The 23,469-nt window shown below is 41.3% G+C and overlaps 2 protein-coding genes across 3 annotated transcripts in view; one reads left to right on the top strand and one right to left on the bottom strand.

Annotated features, from left to right (window-relative positions):
• The window catches only part of POLR3GL (RNA polymerase III subunit GL), a 43,382-nt gene that overhangs the window by 17,060 nt on the left and 2,853 nt on the right, over nt 1-23,469 (bottom strand). For both annotated transcript variants that reach the window (XM_076000059.1, XM_012761952.2), the window contains exon 2: nt 21,118-21,241. The gene's annotated coding sequence lies outside the window, so the exon portion shown is untranslated. The remainder of the gene's footprint in view (nt 1-21,117; nt 21,242-23,469) is intronic.
• Nucleotides 49-22,426, top strand: LIX1L (limb and CNS expressed 1 like). The gene is made up of 6 exons (XM_012761945.3): nt 49-438; nt 9,897-10,060; nt 13,044-13,184; nt 18,600-18,695; nt 18,968-19,045; nt 19,556-22,426. Exons 1-6 carry the CDS (start codon nt 147-149, stop codon nt 19,796-19,798), a joined length of 1,014 nt encoding a protein of 337 aa, XP_012617399.2. The 5' UTR covers nt 49-146; the 3' UTR covers nt 19,799-22,426.

The following is a 23,469-nucleotide window of genomic DNA, read 5'->3' as shown; positions in this document are numbered from 1 at the left end:
GGATCTGGCTCGTCCCCGCCCTCAATTGACTGACATCTCGGCCTCGGCACCGCCCTCAGTCCCCAGGCGCTCCCTGACTGGGGTGGCGGGGACCGTTAGCTGGCCAGGCTGGCAGGCTGCAGGCCGCTACTCCACTGGCAGCCGGGATGGAGACGATGCGAGCACAGCGGCTGCAGCCTGGAGTGGGCACTAGCGGGAGGGGCACTCTTCGAGCGCTGCGGCCCGGAGTGACTGGGGCCGCGGCTGCTGCCGCCACACCCCCAGCGGGCCCCCCGCCGGCCCCACCGCCACCCGCACCGCCCCCGCCGCCGCTGCTCGAGTCAGGGGCCCCGGGGCTGCCCCTGCCCCCCGGCGCCGCCGGCAGCCCGGCTGTGCTGCGGGAGGCTGTGGAGGCCGTGGTAAGGAGCTTCGCCAAGCACACGCAGGGCTATGGCCGAGGTGAGTCTGCGGGTCTGGCCTCCTGCGGGACACTCTCTGTAAGGGAGCCTTGCTCCCACAGTCCTCCGGATCGCTTTTCCTGGCGTGGAGCCCTAACATGCATTTCCTTTTGGGGAGTTTACTTCTGGGCTACACACACGCTCACGCACAGACGCACACACTCATACATACGTTTAAGGCTCCCACCTCCTCCCCTTTACTGAGTTATTAATATATTCTCCAGAGACCCCCTTTTTCAGATACAATCCTCTTTTCTTCCTAACCTTTTCTCCTACGGAAATAGAATTCCTCCCCTAGCTTAAGGCGTTAACATCTTTCTACCTTTGAGAACCAGTCCCCATTGTGTGGGATCTTGTCCTTCATCACAGATCCCATTTCTCGTCCACACCCTCTCAATCTTTCTTCTGTGGTCTCATCAATCCCCCGGGCTCCTTAATGTTGACTTTTTAATTCTTTACTTAACTCTGAAATTTCAATGCAACTTAAGATTTGCTGGATAGTTAGGTAGTGCCTTCACAAGTCACTCACAATAATTGTGCCTTTCTTTAAATCTGGTCCCATACCATTGAGCCCACACCAGCTTCCTGTGGCTTAGGACCTCACTTTGGTTGTCTTTTTTAGTATGGAGACTCAGAACTCCTGCCTCTCTGTCTGGCTTTGTTTTCCTGGCCCTTGTCCAGGAACTGAGGATAAATCCCAGGCCTTGGCTCTGTCAATGTTAAATTCTGTGGAAATGAGCCAGGTAGAAACCCTATTTTGCTTAGAAATCTTCATCTAAAGATGCCTAATTTCTGAGAAGGGGGATGTAAGGATTTTCTTCGTTGTTTTAATTTAGCCAGTGTAGAATTTCCTGTCTGAGTTCAAGTTCCATATTTATAGTGTAAGTAACAAGGAATATATAGTGAGGGGTGTGAGATACAGAATTTAAGTCTGGAATTTCCGACATCACTTCTGTCTGCTTGGCCACATCCTACTTGACCCAAAAATGACTATATCTTTAACTTTCTAATTTAACAGTAATACAGACAAAAGTTGCAGGGCTTTCTCTACAGACTTTTTGTTGTTGTTTTTCAGAGAAAGTGTAGTGAAAAGACCACACACAGGCTTTGGAGATTTCTGTCTTTACCAGCTATGTGTTTGGGGAAGGACCTCAACCTCACTGAGCTTCAGTTTCTTCAGGGATCATGTGTATTAACTGAGATATTGCAACTGATATATAATGGGTACCTAAAAATTATCATCATCTCAGATTTGTTGGTTCATACTTCCTTAAGAGTAACATGTCTCATTTTCTCCGACTCTTAAATCCTGATTGTGTAAACCAAAAAATTCTGATGAAAACAGATTTTCAGATCCATTTTGCTATGTATACCTAATGATTCATTTACCATCAGTTTCCCTTTGTTCTTCATACAATTTGAACTCCTACCATAGGGCAGGTACTCTTCTAGGTACTGGAGATACAAATGAAAATGATTCTGAAATTCATTATGAGGAAGTTATTTTTCTAGTTTAATTCCTAGATTTAACAAGGCTATATGATGGAACCGCCATCAGCTACTATCCTGCTGCTTCAGGTCTCTTTAAGTTGAGATCAAGGGAAAGTCTTTGTCTCTGGGCATAGAAATAGCCAGGAATGGTCACCCTAAATATGAAGTCTTCCTCTAGGAAACTTATAGGCATTTATTAAAATTATAGAGGACCCTTTTTCTTGTCTGTGTTGTTATCTGGAGAGCCTCTGGTTTGGTTTCTAAACTGGACATCCTGTAAAAAGTTTCATTTCCTTACCAAGGATGAGGGAAAAAGAGGACTGTGTTGACAAAGAACAGTCAGGCTTCAGACTCTGTGGTGGATTCTCTCTCCCACCTCCCCACCTCCCATCATAGTTTCTCTCATTATTCTTAAGTTTCTCATTTCCAGTCTGGGTGTCCAGCCAGTACTTTAGGAGAGTTTGGCAGATAGTTCAGCAAGCAGAATCTCTGCCGATTTGGCTCAAAAGTCCTTCACCACATGGAATCACTTATTCTGTTTCAATTCCTAGGCAAAGCTGCCATTGGCATGCACCCACATACCCTTGTGACTGATGGCATGGTATTTGGGGGATGGCTCTATTCCTCTGAATACAATTTAGTTTGGTTTCTGCCCAGACCATTCCCTCATCTAGCAGTGCTTTACCACATCTTCTTCCTGACTGCTTCAAATTTCCCTTTTCCAGTCATGGTGGGGTTTTTTCAATTTATTTATTTTTTCTTTATTTAAGCTGGGGTCTTGCTCTGTCTCCCAATCTGGAGTGCAGTAGTGTGATCATAGCTCACTGTAACCCCAAACTCCCAGGCTCAAGCAATCCTCTCACCTCAACCTCCCAAGTAACCAGGACTACAGGTGTGTGCCACCATGCCTGGCAAATTAAAGTTTTTGGATTTTTTGTGTGTGTGTGTTTAATTTTTTTTAAATTTACTTTTTAAATATATTTTTAATTATTTTATTTTCTCTTTTTTAGGCCCATTTGTGTACTTGTACCAGCAAATTAAAGTTTTTGTAGAGACAGGGTCTTGCTATGCTGCCCTGGCTGGTCTCAAATTCCTGGCTTCAAGTGATTCTCCTTCTTTGGATTCCCAAAGTGTTGGAAATACAGGCATGAGCCAGGCCTTGGAACCCAGCCAAGTCACAGTCTTTAGATTTACCTTCTATTGAAAGAATCGATAAATGGGGTAGAAAAGAGAAAAAAAAAGATAAGAAAAAAAAAAGAAAAATAAATTATAAGAAAAAATAGGCTGGGCACAGTGGCTCATGCCTGTAATCCTAGCTCTCTGGGAGGCTGAGGCGGGCGGATTGCTCAAGGTCAGGAGTTCGAAACCAGCCTGAGCAAGAGTGAGACCCCGTCTCTACTATAAATAGAAAGAAACTAATTGGCCAACTAATATATATAGAAAAAATTAGCCGGGCAAGGTGGCGCATGCCTGTAGTCCCAGCTACTCGGGAGGCTGAGGCAGGAGGATTGCTTGAGCCCAGGAGTTTGAGGTTGCTGTGAGCGAGGCTAACAGCATGGTACTCAATCTAGCCTGGGCAACAAAGCAAGACTCTGTCTCAAAAAAAAAAAAAAAAAAAGAAAGAAGTAGATTTACCTTCACTCATATAGGATCTTAGCATTCATACAAAAAAATTGTTATTTCATCTGTTTGTCCTTTATCTCCCCATTCTCACCCACCCACCCAGCATACATACATAGCTCAATATGCTTCAGGATTTTAATTAGTTTATAGTGCATAGGATTTGGAATCAGAGGAACTGGCCCTGTCAAATAGTGTCTCTGTGATCTTAAAGAAATTGCTTAATCTCTCTAAGTCTCATCTGTCCCATTCATTCATTCAATAAATATTTATTAATCACCAGATGCAGTGGTGAACAAGGCAGATATTTAGTCCCTATCTTGATGGAGCTCACAGTTCACTTTACAGAGCATATGAGGATTAATGGTACAAGAAGGCAGGATTGTACAATAGAAAAGAGGGTGGACTTTGGAGCCCAACAATCATTGTTTCTAAATCCTGGTTCTGCCACTTCTGGCCTATTCCTTAATTTGTTTACATTTTGTAGAATGCATATTATAATACCTATCCTGATAGTTTTAGATAGATTAAATGAGATAATCGATGTAAAGCATACAGAATATAATAGTACTCAGATTGGTTGTTATTATTATGCATTTGGAAATACTTTGAAAACTGTGCAAATTATAGTTATTATTAGCATTACCATTTCTTTTGCCTGTTTTTTCTATATAGCATATAGTCCCCTTCTCATGTTTGATATCTGGCAAATCCTAAACTGGCATGATTGAGCAAATTACTTTCCTTGCTCTGTAACTGCCACATTTCTCTCTTCAAGTGTTTTTTTGTTTTTTTTTTTTGAGACAGAGTCTCACTTTGTTGCCCAGGCTAGAGTGAGTGCCGTGGTGACAGCCTAGCTTACAGCAACCTCAAACTTCTGGGCTCAAGCAATCCTTCTGCCTCAGCCTCTGGAGTAGCTGGGACTACAGGCATGCACCACCATGCCCAGCTAATTTTTTCCTATATATATTATTTGGCCAATTAATTTCTTTCTATTTATAGTAGAGACTGGGTCTCGCTCTTTATTAGGCTGGTTTCGAACTCCTAACCTTGAGTGATCGCCCGCCTCTGCCTCCCAGAGTGCTTGGATTATACAGGCGTGAGCCACCATGCCTGGCCCAAGTGTGTTGTTTTGGAATTATTGCTATCCCTTTATGTTATAATATGACTACCTGATTGGAAATTTTGCCCAGCTACTCCACTAAGTTGAACAAATGAATCTTGTGTATTATTTTCTGTTTAGTTGCTCCTTTTCCTCAGAATCACAGATAGTTTCTTTTCCTGTAAGTGACTGGAGTTAAATTGATTGGTCTGAATATTTCTAATTTTTAGAAATGTTGGATTAGTCCCTGTACTAGTTTCCTGTGACTGCTGTAACAAATTATCACAGACTTGGTAGCTTAAAACAACAGAAATTTATTCTCTCACATTTCTGGAGGCCATAAGTCCAAAATCAGTATTACTGGGTGTTGGCAGGATTGTGCTCCCTCCAGAAGCTCTAGTGGAGAATCTACTCCTTGCTTCTTCCAGCTTCTGGGGGCTGCCGACATTCCTTGACTTGTGACTGTATCATTCCAGTCTCTGCCTCTATGCCTTCTCCTCTTCTGTGTTTTGTCAAATCTGCCTCCTTCTTCTAAGGACACTTCTGATTGCCTTTAGGGCCCACCCAGATAGGGATAATCTTCCTATCTCAAATTCTTTAAACACATTTGCAAAGTCTTTGCCACATAAGGTAACATTCACAGGTTCTAAAGATTAAGACATGGACATCTTAGCAGGGGCCATTATTCAGTCTACCAGAGTCCCTTCTCAAAGTCACTATTATTAATACTTCCCATTCCCTCCCTTCCACAGAGACTGTGTACTGTGGACTATTCAGGGGTACCTTCTAAAAACTGAAATAGTAATCCTAGCTCTTGGGAGGCCGAGGCGGGCGGATTGCTCAAGGTCAGGAGTTCAAAACCAGCCTGAGCAAGAGCGAGACCCCGTCTCTACTATAAATAGAAAGAAATTAATTGGCCAACTGATATATATATAAAAAATTAGCCGGGCATGGTGGCGCATGCCTGTAGTCCCAGCTACCCGGGAGGCTGAGGCAGAAGGATCACTCGAGCCCAGGAGTTTGAGGTTGCTGTGAGCTAGGCTGACGCCACGGCACTCACTCTAGCCTGGGCAACAAAGCGAGACTCTGTCTCAAAAAAAAAAATAAATAAAATAAAATAAAAAAAAAATAAAAACTGAAATAGTAAATACTGCATGAAATATTGTTAACCAACTTCCCTATCTTCCTTAATAATGTGAATTAAGCTGGGCCAACTATTCTCACTATCCTGTATGATCAGGGAGAGCCTTTTTACTCACCTCTCAATTTCATTATCTATTTATTATCTCTTTAACCCTGTTCCCCGACCACATATTGTATTTATTCTCTTTTTTTTTTTTTTTTTTGGAGACAGAAACTCACTTTGTTGCCCAGGCTAGAGTGAGTGCCGTGGCATCAGCCTCGCTCACAGCAACCTCAATCTCCTGGGCTCAAGTGATCCTACTGCCTCAGGCTCTGGAGTAGCTGAGACTACAGGCACGTGCCACCATGCAAGCATAGTGGTTTTTGCTAATTTCTTCTATATATATAGTTTTAGTTGGTCAATTAATTTCTTTCTATTTTTAGTAGAGACGGGGTCTCACTTAGGCTGGTTATGAACTCCCAATGTTGAGTAATCCACCTGCCTCAGCCTCCCAGAGTGCTAGGATTACAGGCGTGAGCCACAGCGCCCGGCCCTATTTATTCTTATAATACAAAATCTTTACTGTAGTTTCATGTGTTGTTTTAATGTTTTTATTCTGGTAGATAAATGATCTGTACCTCTCATTGCATTTAGATACTCAACTAATATTTTATCTCTTAAAGGCAAAAACCAAATCATTCTCTTTTTTCTTGTTGTTCAACATCAGGATATAAGCACTTAAATATTCCTTACTATTTTGGTCTTACAGAAAGCACTTGTGGCTGTCAAACATGTACATCTCATCATTCCTATCCTCATACTTCGCTGATCTTTAGCCATCCTTATGTAAACCATTATATCCATGGTTCCTCAATGAAAATCTGACAAAAACTGTAGGTACCCCTCAAATACACATGCACAAATACTTATATGCATACACACATATAATTTTACTTAACAGTTTTAGGGGGCTTGTGAGCCCCTGTGAAGCCCAACCATAGACTGGACCTTTGACCCTCGGTAAAGATTCCTAAATTGAAAAGAACACTGGCATCAGGATATCTAGATGCATGCCCCAACTATGCAAAAGCTATGTGACCCTGAACAAGTCATCTGTCCTACCTTAGCCCAAGCTGGACTAGATGATCTCTAAAGTTCCTTCCAGCTTTAAAAATGAATGAGTCCATGAGCATTTTCAAATGCTGATCACAGTTAACCGCTTTTTCTTAACCATTTTGCCCAATCTCTCATTTTATACTCACATTTCTGAAATAATACTCCCCATTTCCTTTGGCTTTGAGTAATCATTAAAAATTTGTCCTCTACTCTGTGCCAAGAGGGATTTAACTGAATATAGACTGTACATATGCCTTTTAATAAGACCTTCCTAATTATGGTGGTCTCCTCCCCTTCCTCTTTATTCCAATATTGTCTCTGTTGTTTGCATGTCAGGAGAGCTGTCACCCAGTGCATTGTGCTGAATTGTCTCAAAGAGAGAACTGGGGCTGAAAAGATCTCAATGGAAAGAACAAAGATGGCTAAGCTTTCTGGGCAGCAGTGACCTTTGAAGAGCCCTTGCCAAAACCAAGGGTGGGAAAGAGAGTTTCCTTTTCATGCTGTCTTTTAATAGAAGAATGAACATTCTAAAAAGTCAAAGCTAGGGTATTAGAAAAGAGCTTACACTGCTTTTCACCTCTGGTTGGTATATGGGTTGTTTCTGTTTCTGTTGCCGAGCAGGTGAGATAACTTATTATTGAGTACCAGATTTTAAACAATTTATTGACAGGGACTGTGTGTTTTTCTTTGCATCCCTAATGCCTAGAATAGAGCCACACACTTATTAAGTGCTCAAATTTTTGCTTGATGTGTGTATGGCAGCCATGAAAATGTGCTATTCAGATCTCCTGCTACAGGGAGCATAACTAACAGCCTCAGCAGCTGCCCCCTCTGGGTCCATCACCACATTTGCACCAAGGCCATGCTTCCTGTAGGCTGCTCCCAGCCAATGACTGAGCATGCACAGGCACTACCTGGTGAGATGTGGGTTTCCTTTGGTATGAGAACTTCCCACTAGGTTGGCCAAACCTTTCATGAAACTGCACTGCAGTATGAGATCCTCATATCCAAACCTCCTTCCCTCCCTCTCTTCCACAGGTGTCAGACCTTCACTGTGATATGAGGGCTTTCCCTGCCTTCTCCTACTTCCTTCCCAATAAATATCTTGCATGTCTATCCCATCTTGGTATCTTCTTGAAAGACCTGAACTGAGGTAATATGAAAGAATGAATGAGTCCTTGTTGTAATTAAGAGTAGAAGACACCATGTTGCAAGATATTGGAAAGCACATATGATAACTTCTTATTATGAGGCTTTAGTTAAATGTGGGAACCCTAGAGTCAAAATGATCCTTTCCAAAGGCAAACTACTCTCATCCCTCCTTCTGTTTAAAATCCTTCAGTTGCTCCCTATTGCTCTGGCATAAAGCCAATACTCTGACATGACCGAAAAAGCCCTACTTGGTCTGGTCCCTGCCTCCTCTGGCAACTTCATCTTGCATCATACTTCCCCTCATTCCTTCTTTGGACCCCCAATGGCCTTCTTTTAGTCCCTTTATTCACTTTTAGTCCCTTTGTTCCCTGCTGTCAGAGAGCCTTTGTACATGCTATTCCTTATACTCAGAATACTATTGTCTCATCTCTTGCCTAGTGAATTTCTACTCCTACCTGTAGTTATCACCTCCTCAGGGTAGCTTTCTTTGATCTTTTAACTAGATCAGATACTCCTACAGCGTTTCCCACTATCTACTACTCCTTTATAGCATATATCAGTTACAGTTTTACATTTGTTTGAAATTATTTGGTTAATCTCTCTCCCCCCCTTTACCCTGTAGGCTACATAAGGAAAAGGTAGGGAATGGGAAAAAGGGTTCTAGAATACAATGTCATGTATAGAGATTGATTTTATTCTATTTAAACTAGTAAGTTAGCCAGAAATTGTTTCATGGATGCTGGGTGAAGTCAAGAGACATCTGGGTCAGAGACGAAGGACTTTATTACTCATAGCATAGCAAGTAGCATGAGCATCACATTTGTATCAATCCTCTTTGCCTCCTCCCAAGTCTGATATGGAGGGCTCAGGTGGATGCTTGCATAGACCACAGGTTATATCACAAGAGAGAAACACTGAGCTTGGGGGACCTGCCATTTTATAACAGGCTGTAAGCAAGCTTGTTCTTTGTCCCAGTGGAACACATTACCTCATCCTTTAATGTTTCTTGCTGCAAACAGATTCCTGAGAAATGGCCTAAGTAAAGAGCAGTCAGGGCTTTGCAATCTTAACATACCCAGCAAGATGTGAAGGAGCATGAGAAACCCACAGAGAAGTGTCTCCCACCATACAGTTCCTCCAAAAATCATTTATATAAGATAAAGCCTCAGAAGAGAAGTGTTCTCTCTCTCTTTCTTCTATCTCACATAGTATACATGTAGTATTCCTGGATGGATAAGAAATCTGGCCATGGATTTGCTCACTATTTGCTCATATTTCCGTGAGTAGTAGAATTGCATAAAAGAATATTGATTGTGGAAACAAGACTGCCTGAGTTTAAATTCTTACTCTTGAATTCTACTTGCTAGCTGTTATAACTTTGGGCACTTTTCTATATTTCATTTCCCTTATCTGTAAAACGGGGATAAATAAAAGTACCTGCCTTATTAAGGAAATGCCTGACATACAGTAAGTGTTCAATAAATGTTAGCACTTATTGAGCTTATCATCATCATCATCGGCCAGCTGACCAATTGTGGAATAATCTACTTGTATTTCATCAGGCAGTGATAATGTTCTGCTGATTGTGGAAATTCTACTCCCAATATTTAAGTTATCCTAGGACTAAATCAAAATGTGAACTAGAGGTGAGGGAGGAAAGCAGGCATACTCTGTTCTTCCTATGTACATTAATTTAATCATAGTCTAGGTTTATTAACTTAAATGCTTTTAAATGGTGATACGTAGGGAGCTAAGAGGCAGGCTCTTAACGTAGGTAGATTACAGGTACTGTATTGAAGTACAGCACTACTTGGAGGTGTTCTCATTGCTGAACTTAACTACTTCTCTTTTGTAGTGAATGTTGTGGAGGCACTTCAGGAATTCTGGCAGATGAAGCAGTCCCGTGGGGCTGACTTGAAGAATGGGGCTTTAGTGGTTTATGAGATGGTTCCCTCCAACAGTCCTCCCTATGTCTGCTATGTCACCTTGCCTGGGGGAAGTTGCTTTGGGAGTTTCCAGGTAAGAGTTTTGAGGTGGCAGTAGCAACAATAAATGCTTAGGTGCCAGAAAGGGCTTTCTCCACCACTCTGAAATAACATATTTGAGGACCCAAACCAATTCTAAGTAAATAATTCTGGCAAGCATTTGTGGCTCATTTGACCACAAAAGAACCTCAGTAGCATGCGTTTCTTTCAAAAACTCAAACCCATTTTGAATTTGAATATGCCCTTGCTCATTTTATCAGACTACCAGCACCCAACCCATGTTCTGATCTGGCTTTCATTATTGCATTCCAACTTCCTGCCATCTCTTCTTGAGGATATAGAACAATATTCTTTGCCCTTAGTGCTTTTTTTTGAGACAGAGTCTTGTTCTGTTGCCTGGGCTAAAGTGTCATGGTGTCAGCCTAGCTCACAGCAACCTCAAACTTTTGGGCTCAAGCGATACTCCTGCCTCAGCCTGCTGGAGCCACCACACCAGGCTAATATTTGTATTTTAAGTAGAGAGGAGGTCTCACTCTTGCTCAGGCTGGTTTTGATCTCCTGACCTTGAGCAATCCACCCACCTCAGCCTCCCAGAGTGCTAGGATTACAGGTGTGAGCCACCGCGCCTGGCCCTTAGTAATTTTTCATAGAAAATTACTAAAGAAAGCAAGGTTTGAATTCTCTAAGAGATCAAAGGAGGGACTATGAATGGTGGAAACAGTATTCATCTAAGAGTTAGGAGATCCAAACTCTCATTTCCCTGACTGGCAGTAGGGCTAGTGAGGTATCATTTTGGGGCCTGTTTCCCCACCTATAACATAAAGGAGGATAGGTTAGATTATTTCTAAAGTCTTTTCTACTAACATTCTACAGTTGTAAGAAAGACCTATGGTGATGAAAAGAATGGTTGCCATTATGGGGTAGTAAGAAATTATTATGGACTAGGGTGAATATTATCAACAAAGATAGATTTTTTACATTGCAGACAGGAAAGCAGCTTCTGAAACGTCAACTTAAGAGTCTGAATAGGAATTTAGAGAAAACAGTAAACAACTTTGTTCTGTTTTCCATATGGTTTGTGTAACCCTTAGATAATGTTAGAACTGCTACTGTGTGCTTCAATAGGATCTTGAACTTTCCCTGTCATATCACTTATTACAACATATCATAATTGTTTTTCTCCCCTAGTGGAGTATGCTACATGGAGGCAGAGATTGTGTCTGTCTCTTTTTTTGTTCAATATTAAATCCCAACCACCCAACTCAGTACTCAGCACATAGTAGGCTATTAATAGATCTGTTGCATGAATGCCACTAAAGTTCTAAGGAACCTTCATTTCAAATCAGGTGACTAAATTTCTTCCCTCAGATCTTCAGCTATTTCAGAGAAATAGATATATGCCCAGGATGACTAATATTTATGCTTTCTTTTCTTAGAGAATAAGATCTTTCCTTCTTTCCACTTCGTCACATTGTTAAATAATGATTTAAAATTTTTATGATGATGCCCATAACTGAAACATAGTAATTTGATTTCTGTTATTTTCTGAAAAAGTAGTATTATCTCTGTTGGCCTCTTTTAGCTTATAACTCTTATATACACTTTGGCAGGTAAAATTTCTTCTGGTGGTATTCTTCACAGATAACTTTTTCAGAAACAGCACTATAGAGCAGAGTGGGCAGTAGGCTAGAAATGGAGAAGTAGAGACAGTGAAATCAAAGAGGCAAGAAGACTTATGGTTAATGTACCAACCTCATATGCTGCCTCAGTTCTATCTGTCAGCTAAAGAAAATTAAGAATTAATGATAGTAATAATGGTTAAGTAGTGAACATAATAACCTGGTCTACTTTTAAAAACAACAACATCACTTTCTTCCTTTCCCGTTAATCTTTTTTTTTTTTTTTTTTTAGCCAGTCAAATTTAGCAGTGGGGCATCTTTCTCCTAGTCTTAATCATAAATGACAAAGGGTACAGAGGCCTTTCAGGGAGCCAGTAAAGATGAATTATAAAGGAATACTATGGTGGCTAGGGATCTGAAGTTGAATGATTTATGACTTCTGAGAATCAGACTTTTTCTATGATACCTTGTTCAGGTATAGCTCCTTTGGCTCACTACATTATTGGGGAAAATGCTTGCCTACAACTAAAAGTGAAGTCCAGGAATCCTAGATGGGTGCTTCTGATAGAGACCAGAGGTTTCCTTTGCAGAAGCAGCCTAGACACAGCTTTGTTCTAATCTCGGATTATTAAGAAAAATCAAAAAATTTTTTACTGTCCACAGAATAAGAGAACAAGATACAGATTTCTTTCTTTTTTTTTTTTTTTTTGTTTTTTTTTTTGAGACAGAGTCTCACTTGTTGCCCAGGCTAGAGTGAGTGCCGTGGCGTCAGCCTAGCTCACAGCAACCTCAAACTCCTGGGCTCAAGCAATCCTCCTGCCTCAGCCTCCCGAGTAGCTGGGACTACAGGCATGAGCCACCATGCCCGGCTAATTTTTTCTATATATATTAGTTGGCCAATTAATTTATTTCTATTTATAGTAGAGACGAGGTCTCGCTCTTGCTCAGGCTGGTTTCGAACTCCTGACCTTGAGCAATCCGCCCGTCTCGGCCTCCCAGAGAGCTAGGATTACAGGCGTGAGCCACCGCGCCCGGCCCAGATTTCTATTAATAATAAATTGGCCAGAATCTAGCTTTTGAGTAATTAATTCTGTCAACAGTTTAAACAGGCATATTTTTCATTTCCAGTGATTATATGCTGACATCAGCAGTCTTCCTCATTGTGCATTCAATTTTGTATGAGCTATAGCCATCTCCAGTTCCTTAATGACTTCAGGATGTTGAATCAAAATTATGTTTCCAAACAGCCCAACCATTTTACAATAAAAACTTTGGGGAGTGTGTTGATTTATCCAGAGTGTCCAAGTGTCTTCTGTCTCAAATGTTTCCCTTCCACTGTTCCTTTCTCTTTCTCAGATGCACATATACATATATTGTCACTCTTTCTCCCCTGCCTAGTTTTGCCCCACAAAAGCTGAGGCCCGGAGGAGTGCTGCAAAGATTGCGCTAATGAACTCTGTGTTTAATGAACATCCTTCCCGAAGAATCACTGATGAATTCATTGAAAAGAGTGTCTCTGAGGCCCTGGCATCGTTCAATGTAAGTTGCATGGAGTTGTAAGGAAGCAGAGTGGAGGATGGGTGAACTGGCCAGTTGGAAAGTCTTTCTGTTTATTCTCTGTTGTGTCACGTGTTCTGTGTCTTATCTCTAATTCTATATCTGTATGTATGTGTTTTTTGTTGTTTTGTCTTCTTTCATTGTATCTCTTTGGTATCTAGGAACCTTTTTGTTGTTGTTGTTGAGACAGAGTCTCACTCTGTTGCCCAGGCTAGAGTGCCATGGCATCAGCCTAGCTCACAGCAACCTCAAACTCCTGGGCTCAAGCAATCCTTCTGCCTCAGACTCCCGAGTAGCTGGGACACAGGCATGTGCCACCATGCCTGGCTAGTTTTTTCTACATATATTAGCTGGCCAATTAATTTCTTTCTATTTATAGTAGAGACGAGGTCTCGCTCTTGCTCAGGCTGGTTTCGAACTCCTGACCTTGAGCAATCCACCAGCCTCGGCCTCCCAGAGTGCTAGGATTACAGGCGTGAGCCACCGCGCCTGGCCCACCAGAAACCATTAATTCAAGATTTATGGAATTTTAGTACCCTAAAATGAAAAGTGAGTTTGAATTTTGCTTTTCCCAATTTTGGTTTAAGACCTTAGTCCCAGGCCAGGCGCAGTGGCTCACGCCTGTAATCCTAACACTCTGGGAGGCCGAGGCGGGCGGATTGCTCAAGGTCAGGAGTTCAAAACCAGCCTGAGCAAGAACGAGACCTGTCTCTACTATAAATAGAAAGAAATTAATTGGCCAACTAATATATATAGAAAAAATTAGCCAGGCATGGTGGCACATGTCTGTAGTCTCAGCTACTCAGGAGGCTGAGGCAGAAGGATTGCTTGAGCCCAGGAGTTTGAGGTTGCTGTGAGCTAGACTGACACCACGGCACTCACTCTAGCCTGGGCAACAAAGTGAGACTCTGTCTCAAAAAAAAAAAAAAAAAAAAAAAAGACCTTAGTCCCTTACTATTTTTTGTGTTTTTTTAAAATAAGACTAGGGTTTTTTTGTTTTGTTTTTTGAGACGGTATTGCTCTGCTACCCAGGCTGGAGTGCAGCTGCCCAATCATACCTCTCTGCAGCTTCAACTCCTGGCCTCAAGTGATCCTCCTGCCTTAGCCTCCCAAATCGATGGGATTACAGGCATGAGCCACTGTGCCCATAAAACTGTTTTTATTGTTGCTTTTCTCCTGCCTCCATTACTTCATCTTATCAATAGAGAACTACGTTATAATACAGTGTCTTATCTTTTTCCCTTTTTAGAAATGAGGAAGATAATTTATTTGCTCTCTTTAAAAAGAACAACTGTTCTTTCAAATAATGATGATAATAACCATAGCTAATCCTTGTGCTAGGGACTACTCTACAGGATTTATATGTATTTTATCTCCTTTGAACATCATAACAATCCTATGAGGTATGAGTACTATTATTACCTCTGTTTTACAGAAGAGGACACTAAAACACAGAAGTGAAGTTTTGCCTAAAGTGATATAGCTAGTAAGTGGTAGTGCCAGCCAATATTAGATAGAAACCCAAGTAGACTTTGTTTTTTTGAGACAGGGTCTCATTCTGTCAAACAGGCTAGAGTGCAGTGGTGTGATCATACTACTGCAGCTTCAAATTCTTGGGCTTAAGCCATCCTCCTGCCTCAGCCTCCCTAGTAGCTGGGACTACAGACACACACCACCACGCCTGGCTAATTTTTCTTATTTTTTTTCTAAAGATAGGGTCTCACCCAGGTTGGTCTTTGAACTCCTATCCTCAAGTAGATCCTCTCACCTTGGTTTCCCAAAGTGCTGGGATTACACACATAAGCCACCATGCTGGGGCGTTTAAGCACTTAGTTTAGAGTTACAGTTTAGAAATTAAAACTGCCTCTTCTTCCTCCCTGCAAATTCATTGATAGGGTGATAAAATGACCAATTTTCTGTTTCTCTTCTCTTTGCATTTAATTAAGATGTAATTACATATACTAAATTGTTTCAGTTATCTGCTTTGTGGATTGAATTAAATTATCTCTAATTCCTTTCCAATTATATTCTAATGGTTCTTTCACTTATCAAGTATTCTGTGATAAATGTTTATTGAATAAATGGAGTTGGTTTAACCATGTTAGGTGTGGAAGTATGATATGAAGCAGAACTTTCCAACCGGTAGGTCATATCACTCTGGTACTGTACAAATAGGTTGAAGGTGTGCCATCATATTGATTACCCTCAGCTCCCAGGGAGTGGGCAAGGCCTGGGACAGATGACCTCTTCTGCCCAAAATCATTCGGGCTGCCAGCATCCTCCTCTGTATATCCCAGTTGGCTGTACAGATATTATTTTTGTTTTATTTTTTTTATATATTTTTTTTTTGAGACAGAGTCTCACTTTGTTGCCCAGGCTAGAGTGAGTGCCGTGGCGTCAGCCTAGCTCACAGCAACCTCAATCTCCTGGGCTCAGTGATCCTACTTCCTCAGCCTCCCGAGTAGCTGGGACTACAGGCATGCGCCACCATGCCCGGCTAATTTTTTGTATATATATTTTTAGTTGGTCAATTAATTTATTCTATTTTTGGTAGAGACGGGGTCTCGCTCAGGCTGGTTTCGAACTCCTGACCTTGAGCAATCCGCCTGCCTCGGCCTCCCAAAGTGCTAGGATTACAGGCGTGAGCCACCACGCCCGGCCTTATTTTTGTTTTATTTTATTTTATTTTTTGGAGACAGAGTCTCACTCTTGTTGCCCCAGCTAGAGTGCCGTGGCATCAGCCTAGCTCACAGCAACCCCAAACTCCGGGGCTCAAGCTATCCTCCTGCCTCAGCCTCCTAAGTAGCTGGGACTACAGGCATGCGCCACCATGTCTGGCTAATTTTTTCTGTATATTTTTAGTTGTCCAATTAATTTCTTTCTATTTTTAGTAGAGACAGGGTCTCGCTCTTGCTCAGGCTGGTTTCAAACTCCTGACCTTGAGTGATCCGCCTGCCTTGGCCTCCCAGAGTGCTAGGATTACAGGCATGAGCCACCTTGCCCAGCCATGATCATTATTTTATATGTTCCATGTCATGAAAAAGTTTGTGAGGCACTGAATAAGGTATCATATTGAATAGTTACAAGTAAAATTGAAATGGTTGCTTGCCTCAGAGCACTAATGCCTAGTTTTGAAGATTATCTTTTTCCTTCTAGGTTTTCACTTCTAAATCCAAATTTTGTATTTTTTTCTCCTTTCTCCTCCTCTAAATCCAAATTTTGTGATCCCTGCTTCACCACAAAGATTAACTATGTATTAATCAGTATGGGCTAATCTTGAGTGGTTCTGACCTCCAGTTGATTCTAGCACAGTAAAAACAAGTAATAATAATAATAATAATTAACTAGCATTTGTGGCTTTATTTACTAAGTGGTTGGCATTATTTTAAGTGTGATACATATACAGGAAAACCCTATAATAAACTGAATTTGGATATAACCTGATTGGCTCCTGACTTCTATCTAGTCTCCTTTCTTAAAGAATGCCAAATAAAGTTCTAATCTTGGGATGTGTGGCTATGTGGAACCAGCTAGAAAAGCAGGCAACTTCTTAGGAAGCAGGAGGACAAAATTGGATCCCTGTGTTCCCAGTATTTTCCTAGTCCTAATTTCCTAGTTGACAAAAGGTCACCAGTAAACCAGGAGATGCCCTATTTTGGGAGTCCCATTCAGCCCCAAGATCTGGAATTATCCTCAATATTTAAAACAGAGAGAAAAACCACCAGCAAATCTACACCAAACTATAGCCGGTATCAGAATGGATTTGGATTGTATAACTGAACACCAGGACCAGCACAATAATATACCTATATTTTGGAGTTCCAGACCACATTTATCCCTTTTAAAATTTTTATTTTTAATTTAGAAAATGTATTTAATTCTCAAAACAATCCTATAAGGTAGGTCTATGATTATTCCCATTTTACAGATGAGGAAACTGAGGAAGAGAGAGGTTAAATGACTTCCCCAAAGCCACACTATTAGTAGAAGCTTCAGTTCATGCTCTTAACTAGTAGGAGCTTCAGTTCATGCTCTTAACTGCTGTATTGATTTTTGCACACACTAGGCTTGAAGGTAGGACAAAGTGTTTTATTTTATTTTTTTATTTATTTTTTGAGTCAGAGTCTCACTCTGTTGCCCAGGCTAGAGTGCCATGGCATCAGCCTAGCTCACAGTGACCTCAAACTCCTGTGCTCAATTGATCCTTCTGCCTCAGCCTCCCGAGTAGCTGGGACTACAGGCATGTGCCACCATGCCCGGCTAATTTTTTCTATATATATTTTTAGTTGGCCAATTAATTTCTTTTTATTTATAGTAGAGACAGGGTCTCGCTCTTGCTCAGGCTGGTTTCGAACTCCTGACCTTGAGCGATCTGCCCGCCTCGGCCTCCCAGAGTGCTAGGATTACAGGCATGAGCCACCATGGGCCCGGACAAAGTGTTTTAGTTCCACCCATGCAGAGTTATATAACTAATAGAAGACACATTAGGCAAATGCCCAGGAAGCCAAATTTTCCCACACTTATGGCTCCTATAATTTCCCTTTCAAATGCATTGCCTAGTTGTCCTCTAGACTAATCCAATACAGTATGCCAAACTCATTTTTATTTTGGCTAAATCAGAGCACTTCTCTATGACTCAGTGTTCCCACTTTGTAAAATAGGGGAAATAAGATTAACCTTTTTCTACCACCTATAAGTCTGTGTTGATCAATATAATAGCCACTAGCTCCATATAGCTATTGACCACTTGAAATGTGTCTAGTATGAATTGAGATGTGCTTTAAGTATAAAATAGATAACATATTTTTTTTTTTTTTTGAGACAGAGTCTCACTTTGTTGCCCAGGCTAGAGTGAGTACCATGGCATCAGCCTAGCTCACAGCAACCTCAAACTCCTGGGCTCAAGCAATCCTTCTGCCTCAGCCTCCCGAGTAGCTGGGACTACAGGCATGCGCCACCATGCCCAGCTAATTTTTTTTTCTATATATATTAGTTGGCCGATTAATTTCTCTCTATTTATAGTAGAGACGGGTCTTGCTCTTGCTCAGGTTGGTTTCGAACTCCTGAGCTCAAACGATCCGCCCGCAAGGCCTCCCAGAGAGGTAGGATTACAGGCGTGAGCTACCGCGCCCGGCCTAGATAACAGATTTTAAAAACTTAGTGCAAGAAAAAGAATGTAAACTATTTCATTAATAATGTTTATACTGATTATAGTTCAAAAATATTTTGATTATGTTGGGTTAATGTGGGTCACTTTATAATTGGGTTACTTTAATGTGGCATCTAGAGAATTTGAAATTAAATATTGGCTTGCATTATATTTCTATCGGACAGTGCTGCCCGAGATGATAATCCTGATTGAAAGTCTATTTGTCTTTTCCTTTCCTCTGTTCCCAGGGCAACAAGGAGGAAGCTGACAACCCAAATACAGGGATTGGTGCCTTCCGATTCATGTTGGAATCCAACAAGGGCAAGTCAATGCTGGAGTTCCAGGTACTGTTCTTCTGGCTCTAATAACATGGGTCAGCTGCAACTACATATATAATGCCTCCAACTAATCCCTGATTCATTGATACTGGAAAGGAAGGAAAAGAAGGCTGTTAGAATATTTTTCAAAATATAAATACCTTCCTTCCCCCAAGGGCATGTCAGAGTGATGAGAAATGCTTCCACAAATTCATTTTGTAAAAGATTTTCTATGTAATTCTGATGCAACTTCTCAATATAAAATCACTGTCCTGTTACTTCATATCATCTTCCCCTAGGAGCTAATGACAGTTTTTCAACTGCTGCACTGGAATGGTAGCCTTAAGGCCATGAGGGAAAGACAGTGTTCTCGTCAGGTAAGAGATCTTATGAGTTGGGGGGTAGGGAGCAGTCTGGCAGCACCTCTATTCTGAGGTAGCTGCTATGTTAGAAATGAACAGCCCTATGGTTACCGGGTTGTGAAAATCAAAAGTATCCTCTCCACTCCTATAATCTTTCCTATTTGATTCTTAACTGTGATTCTTTTGTCTGTCTTACTTTTCATACCAGGAAGTTTCCTTAAGAATCTCCTTGAGACCAGGTGCAGCCTAGCACTCCTAGCACTCTGGGAGGCCAAGGCAGAAGGATCGCTTGTGCCCAGGAGTTTAAGGTTGCTGTGAGCTAGGCTGATGCCATGGCACTGTAGCCCAGGCAACACAGTGAGACTCTGTCTCAAAAAAAAGAAAAAAGATTTTCTTGAAAGACTTAGGTACTAACTTCAGTTAGGTCTCCAAGGCTAAGAGTTCTTAGTCCCAGATGGGTCAGTGTGGTATGATATGAACTGTTACCCTCTCAGTGATCTTCACGTCGTTCCCCTCCCCCACTAGGAGGTGTTGGCTCATTATTCACACCGGGCCCTGGATGATGATATTCGCCACCAAATGGCCTTGGACTGGGTGAGCAGGGAGCAGACTGTACCTGGGGCACTGTCTAGAGAGCTGGCCTCCACCGAGAGAGAGCTGGATGAAGCCCGACTAGCAGGCAAGGAGCTGCGCTTCCACAAGGAGAAGAAAGATATTCTCATGCTGGCTGCTGGGCAGTTGGGCAATATGCATTCTTCCAACTGCTAGGCATCCACCCACGTACTCCCCATCCTCACCAGGCCTTTTTGTATGTCTCCTTTCTAAGACTTAGGATGATTTCTGTACATATTTTCTCAATTTTATACTTTAAAATATAGATATATATGTATAAATTCTACACCTGGATTCCTATTTGCTAAGAGATCCCTTTTTTTACTTCCAGTTTTTAGATTTAATTTCAGTTGAAACGTCTTCACTTTACAAGGAGGAGCAAGCTGTTTTTGGAGCTCTACTAGCTCTTAAAATTCCAGACTAACTCTGTGTAGTCATTTTAGTAGCACAATATGATTGGCTAAATGTTCATGTCTCCTCCTTTTAAAATAACAGGTAGACTGAATAAGGACTATGTACCCCACTCTCGCTATATTCCTGCTTTCTGTTGGGTTCAAACAGGGTATAAGTATGAGGCCTTTGGCTTTAGTTTATCTTGAGCCAAACCTGCTTGGTACCCCTTCCCTTCCCATCACTACATTACTCCTTCTCTGCTTCCAAATGCCACTTTGTTTTGAGGCTTCCCTATCTTATTATTCCAAAAGAAGCAGAGATCTGGTTTCTTATTTCCCCCCTCCCCCTTTACTTGGTTTATTATTTTTAAATCTCTCCTAAGAAACTGCCCAGGGGCCGGGAGTGGTGGCTCACGCCCATAATCCTAGCATTCTGGGAGGCCAAGTCTGGTGGATCACTCAAAGTCAGGAGTTTGAAACCAGCCTGAGGAAGAGTGAGACCCCATCTCTACTAAAAAATAGAAAGAAATTCATTGGCCAACTAAAATATATAGAAAAAATTAGCTGGGCGTGGTGGTACATGCCTATAGTCCCAGCTACTATGGAGGCTGAGGCAGAAGGGTTGCTTGAACCCAGGAGTTTGAGGTTGCTGTGAGCTAGGCTGATACCACGGCACTCTAGCCAGGGCAACAGAGTGAGATTCTGTCTCTTAAAAAGAAAAAAGAAAGAAACTGCCCAGGAACTCATGGGAGTTTACTATTTAAGTTGCTTCTGGGGAATATCTGTACCATACCAGTAGTCCAGGTTTCCAGAGGTACTCTACAGTAAGAAGGGGGTCAGGGTTGAAGCTGATTATCTTTCAATATTCCCTTTTCATTTCTCCCCTGCTCTCCCAGCTTAGTTAAACCCTGTGTTTAGACCTTCCTGCCAGCATAGACTAATAGAAGGTAAAACATTTTTCCCTCCATTCCGTCTTCCATCATTCTGCTTTTGGAAGTGTTATTGGTCCTACTTGGTGAGCGAGGGCCATGTTCCTCTCACTCCCACTAAGCTGCTGCTGTTTACTACCTTAAATGTACATACCTTAGAATCTCATTTCTCTCTTTTCTTTCCTCTTCCTCCACATTGATTAGAGCATGAGTTGATCAGGAAAATTAGATGAGACTTTAGAATTATTACAGCACTTCCTAACTGGAACCTTGGGAGACTGCAGGAGAGGAAAGAGAATCAATGATCAGCTATTTGTGTTTTTAATATCATTCTCCTCCCCAGCCTCTCTTCTGGGTGAAGTAAGAGATAAATGACCTGTAGTACAGCTAAAGCATTCTCCTTTTGGAGAATTTTTTGGTAGTCTCTCTAAGATATATTTTCCCCTTGTTTCTGTGATCTCTTTCATACTATATTATTGCTCAGTATACTTTCTAAACTGAACTTGAGATGCTTAATGCTCTTGCAGTTGGACTTCCCATTTAACAAATATACACTTTCCTTTTAGAATAGATTAGGAAACAAGTCACAAATTGCTCTTTTGGATTAGATAGGGACAAAATGAAAGGCAGCTTTCTTGCTTTTGAAATCATCCTGGTGACCAGTACATATGGATCAGAGGTAAGGAATCCAGCTACAATTATATCAGTGGTTGAGAGGGGCTTCCTTGAATTCTCCAAGCCTCATCTTTGTATTCCATGAAGCACATGCAGTGTAGAGGCTTGGAGTAGAGGCTCCCACATTAAATAATAGATGCATCTATCTTTTTTTATTGGTATTTATAACTCAGAAACCACAAACACTCCTGTTTTTCTTACGCTACTTTCTCTGGGAAGAAGTGTTAAGGGGGGCCAGAGTGCGGTGGCTCATGCCTGTAATCCTAGCACTCTGGGAGGCCGAGGCAGGTGGACTGCTCGAGGTCAGGAGTTCGAAACCAGCCTGAGCAAGAGCGAGACCCCATCTCTACTAAAAATACAAAGAAATTAATTGGCCAACTAACATATATAGAAAAAATTAGCTGGGCATGGTGGCACATGCCTGTAGTCCCAGCTACTCGAGAGGCTGAGGCAGGAGGATTGCTTGAGCCCAAGAGTTTGAGGTTGCTGTGAGCTAGGCTGACGCCATGGCACTCACTCTAGCCTGGGCAACAAAGTGAGACTCTATCTCAAAAAAAAAAAAAAAAGGAAGTGTTAAGGGGTATGAGTTGTGAGAAGAATTGTCCTTGCACCTCCTGGATTTATTATTTTTCTCAAATACCACTCAGTAGAATCCCAAGGAACTTGAGAAAAATTGTTCCCTAACCTGTCCACTTTTGGTGTCAAAGATTTTACTTATCTTTTTGGTACTCTTTATGTATTTTATATGTATAATTTTATACAATTAAAAATAGATTTTTGTCTAGTGAGCCAGATTGATTCTTTCTTGAGACCTATATATCAAAGGAGCTGTAAAATGGCCTCACTTTTTTTACATGTATACTAGAAAAGAATTATTAGTATTTGGGGGATGGTAGAAATAAGATTGTACTCCTGGGGAAAGGCAATCTGTCTCCCCTTCTCCAGATATTTAAGGAACCTGGATTTTGTCCTCAGTCTTTTCTCAAGCTCTACCCATTCCTACTGGCAGTCTCGTCCACTATGTGACTTAAACTCCACTATACACATGATTTTCAAATCTATTTTTTCTACCCCAACCTATTATGAGTTTTTACTTCCATATTTCCACATGCTGGATATTACCACCTGAACATGACAGAAGCACTTTGAACTCACATATTCAAAATAAAATCCATTTCTCCATACTTGCTCCTCTTTAACTCCTTAGATCTATTATTGGAATTATCCCAGTTCTCTAAACCAGAAATCTTAGATCCATCCTCAACTCTTCTCTGTTATCCTCTAGTCACTTACTATTGAGTCAGCCTTCTCTATAAACTTCCTAATCCAGCAGTCCCCAACCGTTTTGGCACCAGGGACCATTTTCATGGAAGATAATTTTTCCACAGACGGGTGGGAGTGGGGGTGGTTTCGGGATGATTGAAGCACATTACACTTATTGTGCATTTTATTTCTATTATTATTACATTGTAATATATAATTAAATAATTATGCAACTCACCATAGGTTGGGGACCTCTGTCCTAATATGTTTTGTCCATATTTACTGCCTTAGTTCAAGTTCAGTCCTTTCTTGTCTCTAGATTGGACCACTGCAATAGCTTCCTCACTGGTTTTTCCTTCCTTTCTTAACATGCTTCATAATATTGTCATATTTCTTTATAAAATACTTATGACTGTGCCACTCCCTTGCTTAAACCATCACTTAACTATTTTTAACTTTAGCAGCATTTCCTAGTTTCATATGTGAACCCTTGAGGTTACCTCAGGTGATTTTAGGTAGCAGATGGACAAACTTTTAAAATTTTTAACAGTTTGCTTTAATTTGAATT

This window comes from Microcebus murinus, chromosome 2, assembly GCF_040939455.1.
Source record: "Microcebus murinus isolate Inina chromosome 2, M.murinus_Inina_mat1.0, whole genome shotgun sequence".
NCBI lineage: Eukaryota > Metazoa > Chordata > Mammalia > Primates > Cheirogaleidae > Microcebus > Microcebus murinus.
The sequence above is the reverse complement of the archived record's forward strand: the minus strand, read 5'-3'. Positions and strand labels throughout refer to the sequence as shown.